Here is a 15,000-nt window from a genome sequence, read left to right on the forward strand (position 1 = left end):
TTCTAAGCCGCATCAGTACCCCTACTAATGACTTGTTAAGCTGAGGACCTTGAACTAGTTCTTCATTTAGGGCAGTTCCCTCACATCGTGCAGCTGCATCATACACCACCCTTACCCAAGAGTAATCTTGTTGGGGGTTGGTCAAACCATTGACGGAATGCATAAATGGCGGCCAAAAATGTATTCTTTTGTTTATGTGCTAATGAGACTCACTAGCCTCGCTCTTAAGCAACATTTCTTTTGTATTTTGTCCATACAAACGAGGCTGGTGAGGCTAATTAGCACATAAACAAAAGAATATTTTATTGGCCGCTTTTTATGCATTCGGTCTATGGTGGGGTAGGTATTGAGTGTGGTTGCTTGTTCGGTGCGCGTCTTCGTCCGACAATTTGACTGCATAATCCTTATCTATGTATAGTCAGTCATTCATGACTGTACTGTTTTGTCCAGCAAATTCAGGATTTCGCTGAAAGTGCCTTTTAAGCTTTTGTAGCCTTTTCTCAGCTCGAGAGCGACAATTGAGCAAGTCAGGGTTGTCCTTTCGCCACAGAAGACCAACTTCATACCTTCCATCCTTCAGCCGGGTCGTTTTCTTCAATATGTCAAGAGCTCTCTCGTCTTCCACACTCTTAGAACTGTCCCAATCCATGCGACGCTAAAGCCCAGGATCTTTAATCTTGGTAATGGAGTTCAATGTCTCACTTGTCCTCAGCGTAATCAAACTCAAAGACTGATATTTCGATCAGAATGTTGTCGTCCTGCCTTAGTTGGCGCCGCTACAGTCCATCTAAGGGGTCTTCATAGCATATGCCTGATTTTGTGGATTAACAACAATAATCAAGAACTATTCTCAAAAGAGTCATTCATTTAAAAGGCACGAAATATCTTATGCGTTTCTCGCTAAATGGTTGAATTTACATAGTATGCTCCTCGCCCCTTCTAGCTCTTCCCCAGAGTTTTTTCCTAGTATCCTTTTTAAGCAGTCTCTCGCGGTAAACTCATCCTTTCTCATTTCCACGCTGGCTCTGTTGTGTGCCGAGGCTTTCAGTCCAATAGACCACACGTAGTAAAAGTATTTTCCGTTCTCAGCAATCAATCACTCTCAATGGAACAACCTTGAGCAGCACAAAACTCCTACCAACGTCCTCCATCGTTGCATTGTTCACAGATAAATTAGAGACAAGGGCCGAGCTCTGATCAACACTACCTTCAACATCCCCAGTGTCATTTATTGTTGGAACATGTAACAGTGAGTGGTGATCTTGTGGACGAGCACAGTCCTTTCCGGAACAACCGTTTTTCTCTGAGCAGCTACTTTGCCGATGAGTATGGGACAGACACCAGTAGCAAAGAGTCTCAAAACCTTGCAAATCGTCTCCGCCAACCTACGCTTTTCGACAGGAACACTGGGCACTGGGACACTGCGTGGACTCACCTGCACACCTTGCAGAGTTCACCTTGACTGCAGTTCTTTTGTCTGTCTTCTTGTTTACCAACAGTTGGGGGCTTCATCTTTCTTTGATTTCCTCTACCTTCAGACACTTGAGCCCCGGTTGCCAACGTAGTGATCCTTGGACCAGTCGATTCTCTTGGGGCCGATTTCTGGGCGTTCTTGATAACACTGAACTTCACCCTTGTGTCGCTTGCTCTATCATACTCAGGGTCATTCTCAATTAGTGATTTTCAGCCCGGGCAAACGGGCTGAAATATCGATGTAATGGCTATTCATTTTTTCAGCCCGGGCTGAAAAAGGAACGTGAGCATGCGCATTGATCGAGTTTGCGCATCTCAGTAAATTTTCCCATGGAAATTTGCGTTTTGCGCCAGGGGTTAAATTGAGCATGTAATCGCAACACAATTTCAGTCCGGTGGGCTGGGCGAAATTTTAGCCCGGGCTGAAACCCACCATGTAATCAGGCCCTTGGGGCACTGACAGAAAGCTCGCGATTATTTAACTAGAAACCGTTGTCAGCAATCAAGCCGAAATTGCCATTCCCGTTGCAATGGAAAGAAAATTTAAAAGAGCTCTTAACGTAACCATTTTCCATCGTTTTTTTTTTACAAGGAATCGTGTTGCTTGTACTCTATCAAAGAAGGGAAACTGATCCTCCCGGAAATTAAGCTTTACTTCCCTTTGCTTCGGTTTAAGAAAATGTGGCTACGATTGCGAGGGAAAATCAGTAATACTAACTACCAAAAAAACATCAAGTAGCGTGCAAAAAATGGGGGAAGGGATCTAAGAGTAGGATAAAGTTTTTATTTTCCTTCGAAATTTCAGTCAAGAAATATAAGCTACGCCCTATTTTCTTATTCTGTTTTTAAAATAGAACTTTAAATAGCGCATGCAAAAATCTCTCTGAGTGCATCAGCTCAAACGTCCCGAAACGCGTCAAAACGGGCTACTTGAAAGAAATACCGGTATCATCATATGAAATAATATTTTCATCCCAGAATATTTAAAATCTACCACAGCATACGATAATGGCAGAAATGCATAATCTCATGTCAACCCTTCCCCACCCCTACCCCCAGGGTAAATGAAAAATATAACATACTCCTTGTACGTTTTCTATAAGATTTAAAATTCTCCGCAAGTCCCGTTGTGAACTCAATTAATGTGATTGAAATTAAGTCATTTCCTTCTTTTCCAATAAAATTAATATCCATATTTCTTAACGGGGGTCTATTTTATAAAACGTTTACTAGTAGTACGAAATACAATTGCAAACGTTTTTGACTTTCACCGCGGTCTTAAAAAAAACTCTCTGAATAATAATAATAATAATAATCATAATCATAATCAGCCAGACCACAATTCACATGAGTCCTTCGTCAAGAAGGTGGAATGATTCAACTTTGTCTACAACAGAAATATATTTATATGGTCATATTAATTAGTAATGGGATTAAAAAGACTCTCCACCCAGACACTTCCCGGCTCAAAACGTCTCGCGCTGGACAAATGAAATAACCACGATCATGAACCCATGACCCGGAGCCTAAAACTCCCATACTGGGCCTATGTAACGGCATTTTTACAGACCGATCTATTTTTAGACTATCTTTTCGGGAAAAAACAAAGGCAGTTCCGGTTCGGTGACCCTATGACGTTAGCTTAATTCAATCTAAAAATAAATCGGTCTGTGAAAACGCCGTGACACGAACACAGTAGAGTTGTAGGCTCCGGGTCATGGGTTCCTGCCACGATAAATTTCGAATATTTCTTAAACTAGTCAAAGCTGACCCAATTTTGCGATGAATTTGAGGCTTTTCGTTGGTTATCAGCCTTGCTTTGTGCATTGTCAATATCAAGGTTCATTGTCATTTCATGTTTGGTCTTGTGCAAATTATCATAAGGTCCACTGCCTCTCCTAACATCAAGCTTTGCCAAATCCATCGTTCCCAAATGATTATGCATGGTTACACTGTTTTCTTGAAAGGAGATTCCTTTCTCGAGTCACTTTCAGAGTTCACACTTGTGTTTGAGTTTCTTAATTCGTTTGTACTGACGTTAAGCAAGTTAATATCAGATTCAGAGAACAAAAATTCCTGCGCGTCAGTTGGGAGCGACGCCACTGTGTCTTGCAACAACGATAAAGACACTGGCCTCAGAGGTGATATCGTATCACTAGGCTGCATATGCGCAATGTCTAAAATAGCGTCCACAGAACCCGATGATTTTTTCTTGAGGGACGCTGGTCTCTTAGGAACAGGTGGTTTCGGTCGCGAGGGAGATGACCGACTGCGTTCCAGCGATACATCAGTTCCGTCAGAGTTGCGTCTCTCCGATCCAGTCCCAGGCACGCTCAAATCATCGCGTCCCTCAGTGAGGTGAGTTAACTCTTGTCCAGGAAGAGAGAACTGAAAAACAAAGAAAATGGCGCGGTCAAGTGGTTCGGGCTTTCCCCTGAGTTGTCCCGAGTTCTTCTCCGTTACTCTTAGCAAAAAGAAAAACAGGAAGCACCTTTCTGCTGCCTCTCTCAATGCTTCTATTTAATTAATTTGAATCGTTATTTTCTGACACAGTTTCACTAGACGAAAGCTTGAAAAGACAATGAGAGCGCTAAATTCAAATGTGAACTAGACGCTCAGTGAGCAAAAACTGGGTTGCCTTTGGTACTTGTTTGTCCTCCTCCTCCTTTCGTACTCATTCTCAAACACCCTACAAATTATGAATCCGGAAACGAAACTCTAATTGTTTTTAAGATAGCTTCTTCTTTGCAAATAATTGTCGCATAAATTAAATTTGGTCAAGAACGTAAAGATTCACCCACATTCGCAGTAGATAAGCTTAAAGAAATATTGTTGGTTTTCCAAATTAACTTCATTTTACACCAGAATGACTAAACAGCAAGAATTCCTGTTATTGTTACGGAAACTGCTCCCATATAAAATTTCAACCTACGCATGCAAATTTGTTAATATTTACACAACACAATGAATCCACAATGACAGAAAATCTCATAAAAACCTTTCCAAGCCAAAATTTTTTTTTCATATTTGCTATTAGAGGCAAGAAAAATTCTTCCTATTTCATTCCGTTCGTGCAAGCAAGCAACACTCTCTGTGTCAAAAACCAGACGCAACTAAACAACTTCTCACCGGAGTTCAGAGATCACGCCCCTTTCCGAAGAACCTTTTCCTTGAAGAATGAAGCATAAAATACACGACAAGCTTTCTTTCAAACACTTCTTGACTGTCAGAATTTGTCACATTTCCAATTATCATTATTTTACCTGAAGACTGTGCAGAGTGAGTGCAAATGAATATAAATTGCCAGAAAACAGAGATCGGACTTGAATAAACACAGAGGCATTCAAGGTAATCGATTCCTACAATGAGTTTGCTGAACCCATATGCAAACCAGACAAAGTTACCACAGAATTTGCCAGTTGGTTTCAGTGTTGTATATAACATCACAGTTAGCGAAATATTTAGAAATACAGATCACTGCTCGACGGCCGATTGAAAGATGCAATTGTTGTCGAAGTCCATTATTCGTCACTTTGAAGATTCCTGATGGGACTTTTCATTGCCGGTCTTGTTTATCGAATTGACTTTCCATTCTTAAGACTGGATCGCCATCATGATAATGGCAACCCAGTAATTAAGAAACGCTTCTAAAATCTTGATACTTAAGAGGTTTATACTGAAGTCTTTCAAATTTAACATTGCTTTTTGTAATTAAAGAGTTCCATTTCCCATTTCCCTTCTACATGTAAAAAGTGATGGTTTTTGACATAAAAAGTATCACCTGAATCGTTTCCTTGTTGCATTAAAAAAACATGCAGTCACACACAGTGGGACCTTTTCTTGAGTTCAAAGGGGCTCAGTGTGCACGGCAGCGCAGTTCATTTTGTGTACTTTATCAATTAGTTATTGCCTCTATTCGACTATGCAACTTAAAGATAACCAAAAACAAATTTCTAGTTTCTAAAGAACTTGTGGTGCTGCGTCGGTGGGAGAGTGAAACATGAAAATTTGGTTTATCAAACGAATTTGATAAAATGACAATTCCGGCCATCCTTAGACCACGGGAACACAGAAAGCCGGAAAAATCTCGAACAAAAAATTCATCTCTATATTTCCACCAGTGGCAAAGCTCCTCCACACCCTCATAAAAACCAACAACACCCACAATTCCTCTATTCATCTGACGAACGACTAACGCGCGAAACGTCAGCTTTCCAAACCTTTCACGGTGGTAATTCGACTTTATCAAATCGTTTGATAAAACACACTTTCATATTAAAGTTAACCAACACAAATCAAAGCTTCATGACAAAAATATCTAGTGTCAGACGAGCATACATAATTTAAGCTACAAACCACAGAGATAAACTTTGTCGAAAACTGTTCGCTGAACAGTTAACAAAAAACCCAACAATAATTCCTTCTTCTAATTTTCCCTGCCTCGTATTTGCTGTTTTATTAAAACCTTCCTTAAATGTCTTAAGCAGTTATTGCTACGTTTCGCTTGATTTGGTTGCCAGTTCTCAGTCCTGAATTTGGTTAAATGCCGTGACTGTCGAGACAAAGCCTCTTTGCAGCCAATAAAAATCTCAAGAATATAACCAAAGGTGGGTAATGAGGCTTCTTAAATCAGATTATTGGGTTCATTTCCTACTTTTGGATCTCGCAGCCTCTGGAGGTCGAGTGGAAAAAAGATAATCAACCAGTTGTTAGGTATAACTAAAGAGACTAAACTTCGATTTCAAAACGCTTTGGCTTACGACGGCTGCCTCAGGTTACATCGAAGAAGGTTTTAGAGTTTCCTATAACCAAATTCCTCCATCAGGGTATCACGTTCGCTACTTTGCGGTGCGTGTTACATTAAACAAAACAAGTTCCGTTTTAACTATTTGTTACCTTTAAACTCTGGTTCTGACGGGTCATCATCCAAAGAGATAAGTTCACCAACGACGGGGTCTCCATGAGATTTGGGTGCATGCACCCCGTCTGGAGTTAGGCGAGAATTCCGATGTCGATAAAGCAGATGTTCGCGGACGCCTTTCAGATGAGTAAGGAAAGGATCGCGGCGGAGGTGGCCTGGGAGGCTTTTTCAGAGAGGACGTCTCAAGTTTCATTCTTTCAAACTATATAAAGATAGCATGAAACGAGATTAACGACCTTGTAATCAAAATTATCAAAACCGCTGTATCTCCTCCCACGCTCTTTGCGTTCAACTTCTTACCTGAACAAAAAATTCCTACCAAACATTAGACCAAAATAAAGCTAGGAGGTTGTATCCGCTGTACATTGCGTCTTTTTTTGCAAGCGCTTTAGGTTGGAAAACAACACTTTACGTCCCGCTTAAGTGTCACAGTTACGTCTTCTCTCTGTTAGAGTCTTCAGGGTTTGTTCTTATTCTTCTTCCTCTTTTCCTCTTCTTCTTCAGTAGTATTATTCTTTTTTTTTAGTTCATCAGCATGGAAAAAGCCATGTTTCCTGCAAACTTCAGGCTATCTGCTTATTCCCTTTCTCGGTTGCCTTCGCAGTTCTTACCTCCGTTGGTGAGACAGTTCGTCGTTGTTAAACCGCGGGGAAAGTTTGTACAACGAGAAAGGTCTGACCGCAGTTGGATGGAGTTAGCTCTCTTTTGATCTCCTCCCACCTCTTCGCCTTCCTACAAAACATAATCAAACAAAAGCATCAAGGATTAGAAGGGCGCAGCGTTCGATTCCTTTTTTTTTTTCATCGATAAAGCATTTGAAAGTACAGATGCATATTTTGGGGAGAATTTTCTTGTACCCTTTTGTGGTATTTGATCTTTGATCTTGCGGGACAAGCACGAAAAACCCGAGAGGGGTAGCCAATCACAGCGTGGGATTTGGTTCATCTTGCCACGCTCACGGAGCTAGTCAGTATCATAAACAGTAATACTTGGTTCTCCACACTTCGGCGCCAACAGGTTCATTTCCATTCACTTCGGATTTCATCTCTCATTACAAACAGAATTTGAAAGTTTTTCAACAAACTTTCTGGGGCAGTAACCAATAATAAAAGCAGCGATTTTGATAACTATTCGCACGTCTTAAATAAATACCAATCAGGATGGTGTTACCTTTTGATTTAAGTTTATCCTTAACTTCAGCAAACTGAGATTTCAGTCCAGATTTCACTTGTTGTAAAGTTACTTTTTCACTCCTTGATATGTTTTCTTCATCTTTTTCTTCCGTCTGATCGAAAAAAAATACAGCAAATGATTTGTGAGGAAACCGCTATAGGGAGGTAGGTCCAAAACTGACTGTCCCCTTATTAACTGAGTTCGAGGGTCCGGTGCTGTAAGTTACAGAGATATTTTTTCCGTTGATTTCTAGCCAAAGCACGAAGCGCGAAGGCAATGATAAATCAACGGGAGAAAACGAGAATCAGTAACTTACAGTGAGACGGAGAGAACCATGATAGTAAAACATTTACTATATCTCTGAAGTAATCAGGCGCGCGGTTAAAAGGAACCTAATTGAAGTAAAACGGGAAGGTTCAACCTGCCACAAATGATAACCATGCGTCAAAAACCGAAAAACGAAACAAATCTTATAGGTTTCTCAAAATAGTTTTGCGAGATTCAAACAGTTTCACAGGATTGCTTTGCATAACGACAATGAAAAACTCCCTCGAAAATGTTGCATCAAAGATGTGCGAGAAGGTAGCACTCCAAAAGTTCAGCAATTATCTACAACGTAACAGCCTCCTTAGTAAACATCAAAGTGGTAATCGAAAATATCACTCGACAGAGACTCTAATATTATGATCAGTGATTTCTTATTAGATGCTATGGACAATAAGAGACTGTCAGCCCTGATAGTATTAGATCTATCAAAATGTTTTGACAGTATTAGCCATTCGACATTATCACAGAAGCTGAGCCTTGTCGCCGCAAACAAAACCACGAAATGGTTCAAGAGTTACCTGTCTGACAGAACTCAAGTGGTCCGTATGGCACATCTACATCTCACCCCTCCCTATCACCCATGGCGTACCACAGGGCGCAATACTGTCACCACTTTTGTTTGTATTTACCAGCGATCTTTCACTCGCTCAAAAAGTATGCAATCTCGAGTCCTACGTAGACGACTCTAAGATCCTCTTATCCTTTCCAATCAAAGATGCCGAATCTGCAGAACGCGTTCTTGAAGAAGATTTAAGACGAGTGGCTGCTTGGTGTTGTAAAAATCAACTATTAATCAACGTGAAAAGACCAAGTTCCTATGGTCGGGACACAACAACTACTGCGCAGGCTTCCTAACGAAATCGCGATCTCTTTCTTGGGAAAATAGATCACACCTGTCTCCCAGCGCAAGGATCGCGGAATAATTCTAGATAACAATCTAAACCTATGACAACACATCATCAAATTACCTCATCGTTCATGGCTAACCTTTTTTGTAAAATAAATAGGGTAAAGGTCCTTAATAAGTGTCAGGACATCGTGCTATAATCTCAGGTGTTCTAATACTTTACTCCTAACTATGCCATCAGTGAAATCTAAGGCACGCTAGGAGATCGGGCATTCACCGTTGCAGCGCCGTCATTGTGGAACTCTGCCTAGTGAGCTTCGCTCAATCACTTGAGTAAATGGTTTTAAAGCTCATCTTAAGACCTTCTTTCAGACATGCATATCCTTAACAGAGATTTCCATAATACTTTCGCTAACTATTTATCAATTAGTTTTTACATATTGTATATATTTTTAGTGTTTTAGTAGTCCTTACCATATTTTTAGTTAGATATTTATCTATTATTTTCGTTCGTATTTATAACTTAAGAATGCTCATCTGATCACAGTCATGTTAGATGTGTGCACTAGAAATGAATAAATTATTATTATATATTATTATTATTATTATTATTAGAACAGTTTGATAGGAACACACTACGCACGATCATTTCTTCTCTAGTCCTAAGCAAGTTGTTCTATTGCTCTACAGTTTGGTCAAAAACAATGCTGTTCCGAATTTCGCGTGCAGAATCAACACAAAAAACCAAGAAAATTGAGCGTATAACACCTGCGTTACGTGAAATCAAATGGCTACCAGTAATGAGCATCTTCAGTACAGAGCCACTGTAATGACGTTTAGGTGCATGAAGGGCCTGGCCCCCACATACTTGTGTGAGTCTTTCCGAAAGCGCAAGTCTATTCACTATGATCATAACACTAGAAACAGAGAATAGACCTAATCGGCTAACTCAATGTTGTACCCAATTCAAACCTTTGGGGAATAAAACGTTTTGTTCCAGGTATTTCCATATCATTAAAATATGAATGCTACATTATCATGCAAATACAGTAAACAAAGAATCTTAGTCCCGGGAGATTTGAATTGGGTACAACATTGAGTTAGCCGATTAGGTCTATCCCTTGATATTCGTCCAAGTAAGACGAAGTCCGGCTAGCGACGTTTCCTCTACAGAGCAGTCAATATTTGGAACAATTTAGACAACGACTTTAAACAGTTATCTTTAACATCATTAAAAAAAATGAAATGCACATGCTACAGAATTATTTGAATGACCGCGCTTTTTATAATTTTATTCATTTACTATCAGAATGTGCTTTGCTGCTTAGTATTGAAAGCCCCTTGGGGAATGCTAATAAAGTATAAATGTATGCATGTATCAAAATTTCAAATTCAGCGGGCCGAACAGCGACCCTACTGGAGAATAAGGCCCGCTAAATTAGCCAATCATAGCGCGCGTACTGTCTGAGAGATATAATAACGTGATATGTCGGGTTTGCTATGGTTCCTCCCCCCTTAAAGGGACACTATCATGATGACTTTACTGTTTTTCGGTCTAAGTATAGGAAATCGTATGAATGCTAGAGCATTTCGCAAGTGTAATTCGAGAACTTTTAAAACACCACGAGTGACCATAAATCACGAAATGCACGAGCAAGTTAAGGACGGTGCCTACTAATTAAAGATTTTTTGCCCCGGTGTTGATTATGCAGGAAATTTAGATATTAAGACGAGATTTTTTTGAACTTCGAGCATTGCGCGGCCAAAAATACAATAATATCTTTTGCCGCCAGTCAAATCAAGTGTGTTTTCGCGCCGGGGAATATTTTGATGGCCGCCACAGTCATTTCGACTCAGAAAAAGTCCTGTTCCCTGGCTCATTTCTAACCTTTGTCGGAAGGATATAAAGCATTTTGTGGTAGAAAACGCCTAGGATGCAAATGGGAGATTTGCTTCAGTAGACTTCCCATGAGATGCGAACAATTGCCTGCCGTTTGGCACAGAAGTTATGGCTGATTCTGACGGTTTGAGACGGTTTACTGTCGATACTATCTTGCCAAATCAATTCATTAAAGGTATGTAATTATTTACTTCTATAACCTAAGTTATTTCAATAACAATTGATACTTTAAAACTCTGAAATCTCTTTGAAAGGCTGTGTTAAAGCACAATTAGCTAAGGGTCGAGCGTTAAGCCGGTCGAGCTCAACTTGCGTTCTCCAATTCATTGAGCGAGATTTTCCCTTGAGAAAAAAAAGCTCAAACGAGATTATTTTTGAACTTTATGAACTGCCAACACTTCAAAATGAAGGTTTTGACTTCACCTGTTCTGTTGAAACCGTAATTTTGTTAGTTGTTTCAGCGTAAGCGGAATATACATCCTTGAGTTTTATGCGTTTGGGAATTGAAAATAAAATACACCGTTGTGCGAAACCCAATTTACTTACCTCTTTCTTGTCAGGCTACGCTGCAAAATCTTGTTGTACCAAGGATTGCACGTCTTAATTGAAAGTTTCTAGATGTTGTACACTTGATTTGAGCATTATTTGCTTTAAATGTATTTGAACCGGTTGTCTGATCTCGTCTCAAACTTGCAGGGTAATGCATTTCTCAACTTTAAACATCGCCCTTTCAGCAAGAGATCTGCTTCCATTTGGTAAGTACTGGATTACTGATCATACTATTATTTTGAACATCACCTCTGGTGCTTTCACTTTGCATAGTAAAATGCTTTTGAAATCATGAACTTTTCCAATCATCCGCGATTCCTTTGTGGCAGAGATAATTGGTTAACGAATTCTTTATGGCAGCACTGTTTATCCGCTTTGTTGTAAGTTCATTGTATAGTGTACCAGACATATGTCACTACAATACAGAACGTTAAAGTGCAAGCTTTTCAGTGCTACCTAAATAAATGTGGTTTTGTTTTGAACCAGTTGCGTAATTTTAGTTTGAAAATACAACACCTCAATTTGTTTACATAATTGACATTCGAAACCACTTGCGTTCGAGCTTCCTGCACGTGCGAGCGTTCTTCAGCCTGAAGGTTGTACTTTCATATTTGGACAACAACATTCTTTGCCTTTCACATTAGTTTTGGAAAGTTCACATCATTTCCAAGAATTTTTATTGCTCAAAAAGGTGAAGGTGATGCCAAAAAACTTAAGTTAGACTGCTGGCGTGTGGAAAGAGCAAAGCTGTGAAATGTCCTGTTAGATGGTGTTGGAAGATGTACCACTGTAGCAAAAATATGTTCGTCCTGAATTTTCTTGTACCGGAAACAGTCATATATTATTGTTGACGTCTTTGCTTTGCTCATTAATCCTGGAGTTATGTCTGGTTTACGTTGGCTCCTCAGCATTTCACCTAAACGAGTTAGCAGCTTATCTACCAGGATGAAATACTCCGCGCCAAGTTTTGTGCAAATATTAGAGTCCTGCCTTCTCTGCCATTATTTTGAAATTTCCTGCAGACAAACCCTTAAATTGTACTAAGCTTATAGGTCTAATCTCCAGTGTTTACAATGTATATCTGTCATAAAAGGCAGACTTATTTTGCTTAATTGAACCACAAAACAGGTTGATTTCCTCCTCCTAATAATTCACTCATCCATGATTTTTGTTTTCCATCACAGGGGCCACTTTTATAAGATGAATACTCTTCACTGTCTAGATGATGGATAAATTCTAAGACAAAAGCAATGGTTTTCTGGTGGAAGTTTATGACCATATTGGCGTCTTATTTTCGGAAGTGCTGCTCCTGGACCATACATCTTACTATAAAGTCTAGCTTTTGTTAATTCGTAGTCTGTGCATGGTACTTCTTCTCCTCGACTGTTAGTAAACCTGAACATTTGCTTAATTTCCTTATTTGTGTATTGCTGTGCCACACAGCTCAACAGTTCAACCCATTTGGGACTTCCAGGCCTCTCTCTGGAGTAGCTGAGAGCTAAGCCCTCCATGATGTTAGCATTTGCATTCACTTTTTCCTGAATGGAATTTGAAAGAAGTGAAGACAATGGCTTGCTCCTTTTACTTTTTACTTCTAGTAAGAAACACCTCCTGGAGAGTGAGGTCCGCATGTTTACAATCATGTTTCCAAAACATTGCTAAAGCCAGTATTCGTGCAAAGTACTGATAGAGGTGAAAAATATTGTGATCTTATTTTTTTATTATCAAAGGTAAAGGAAAAATGTCCTGACGTTGAATTAGTCAGTAATAATTACTGACTCTGATCTGATTATTAGAACACAAAAAGAGTACTCTTTATAGCCTGGATTATTTTTCTATTTTAGGGAATAATGCATACAAGTACAAACTCACATATAAGAACCTAGTACAGGCTGAAATTTGGCATTTTAAAAATACCCAAAAATACAAGAACCTGCTGAGCCTGGCAAAGAAAAAGACTCAGGTACTTTTACAAAAAAATCACCCTCGAGAAAACTCCTGTTATAGACCTAATCGGCTAACTCAATGTTGTACCCAATTCAAACCCTTTGGGAATAAAATGTTTTGTTTCAGTTATTTCCATATCATTTAAATATGAATGGTACATAATGCAAATACAATACTCAAAGAATCTTAATCTCAGGAGATTTGAATTGGGTACAACATTGAGTTAGCCGATTAGGTCTATTGTGTAGATGTTTTCTTTGATTGGCATTTTATTGGCATTTTATTGGATTTTCTCTAGAAATATGTTTTCCATAAAGCTACAGTGCAATACTGTTTACATATCTTATGAATAAAATATAGAAATTTATTGTTGTTCCTCTGAGAAATAAGAACCTATTAAGAAACTACATGTAATCAGCCTGAATTATGAAAAAATAGCCTAAAATATTAGAACCTGCTCAGCCTGACCTCGAAAATTCTAGGTTCATTTGTGTGGGTCTTCACTGTATTTTGTAGGGTTACCAGTAGTAACTTTTACCCTGTTATACAAGCATGACAGTATGCCATGTTTTCAGTTTCGCGGGCTTGGAAGATCCTTGAATTGTGTTCATCTTTTCATTATCAATCCACATAAACTGAAAAACCAACTAGTAAGGTAGAATGTTATGGTAGAATTTTACCATGTGAGTTAAAAGAAGGAAAGTTTACCCCATCAAATTGGCCTTCAAGAATTTCCTGGCAGATCTGTTCATTTGAGGCACCCATGTTTTCAACTTCTGTTTTAAGTTCAGCCACTTTTTGCCTTGCACAGTTTTAAAGTTTGTTTCAAATCCTCCGCTGAGTTCGCTTTGACGTCAGTTCATATGACACTGGGGCACAACCAACTTGATTTTGAATAGAATTGTTTGCAGACAGGGGCTGTGGAACACTTTTGTTTACACTGGGTGACAGGCTGTGCAGCCTTACATAACATGCACCACAGCACCTTAAACTGCTTATGAGGGCCAAAAAAGTTTTCTTACCTTCAGGGAACAAATCATCTACTGACTTTGGGATATGTCCAGGTTTGACCCTAATTAGATGCACGCGGATTTCAATAAGCGTCACGAAGTGTCCCCTTGCTCTTCTCGCCAACTTCAACATCACTTGTGTCTCAGAATACAGACAATTTATGTCACAAAGTGTCCCCCAAATGCTACTCTTTAAGTGAAGATTAGCTGCTGCATTTACCCAAAGCTAAAAATAACGCTGACCTTTACCCTTACCTTATTGTTGAAAATAGGTAGCAAATTGTTAGACTTAAAGGGACACTTTGTGTTGGATGTCAAAATTGGGCGTGCATCTAATTAGGGTCAAACCTGGACATAAGTGGACTGAGTTAGTGACTTTAAATGTTTTAGCTTGTACAGGGGAGTTGGATGCTGAACATCAGAGGCAGATAGTGGTATTCCTACAGGCTTGACATTTTTCCTTTAACATCATTTATGGGACGAGATTCTTCCTTCCTTGTAGGTTTTTTACATATACTACAAGTAAGTACCGGTATTCATGAAGACATTGTTTACAATCTCTGAGGCTCAGCTGGGACTAGTTTCTTTCTTTTTCTTTTTTTTTTTCAATTCTTCACAAAGATCAAACCTTCAATAACTTTTTTTTTTAACTTTGAAATAAGCTACACTTAACTCTAGTGAATTGGAAAATGAAACATTTGTGGCAAATTTTATGATAAATTCAACTCAACAATCGAAATTGAAAGTTGACAATTGAAGCTAAGCTGAACACAATCTTAATGTGTAATTTTAAAGGGGGAACTGAATAGGAAAGACTTAAACACTGGGGGTCTCACGAACCTTTTTACGGAAG

At 39.2% G+C, this 15,000-nt stretch overlaps 1 protein-coding gene, 1 long non-coding RNA gene and 1 pseudogene across 2 annotated transcripts in view; 1 reads left to right on the top strand and 2 right to left on the bottom strand.

Moving 5' to 3' along the window:
- Positions 1-2,236: 2,236 nt before the first annotated feature.
- Positions 2,237-6,396, bottom strand: LOC138021394 (uncharacterized; annotated as a pseudogene).
- A 69-nt stretch (positions 6,397-6,465) lies between these two features.
- LOC138023384 (DENN domain-containing protein 1B-like) overlaps positions 6,466-15,000 on the bottom strand; it is a 30,842-nt gene continuing 22,307 nt past the window's right edge. Inside the window, exons 21-23 of the mRNA XM_068870395.1 lie at positions 7,567-7,679; positions 7,006-7,127; positions 6,466-6,596 (exon numbers count right to left, since the gene is read on the bottom strand). Coding sequence (XP_068726496.1) covers positions 6,592-6,596; positions 7,006-7,127; positions 7,567-7,679 — 240 coding nt within the window. The 3' untranslated portion in view covers positions 6,466-6,591. The remainder of the gene's footprint in view (positions 6,597-7,005; positions 7,128-7,566; positions 7,680-15,000) is intronic.
- Positions 10,744-12,447, top strand: LOC138023399 (uncharacterized). The gene is made up of 3 exons (XR_011126700.1): positions 10,744-10,816; positions 11,338-11,396; positions 12,375-12,447. It is a non-coding gene; the product is annotated as an uncharacterized lncRNA (long non-coding RNA).

Source organism: Montipora capricornis, chromosome 2 (assembly GCF_036669925.1).
Source record: "Montipora capricornis isolate CH-2021 chromosome 2, ASM3666992v2, whole genome shotgun sequence".
In the NCBI taxonomy this organism is placed as follows: domain Eukaryota; kingdom Metazoa; phylum Cnidaria; class Anthozoa; order Scleractinia; family Acroporidae; genus Montipora; species Montipora capricornis.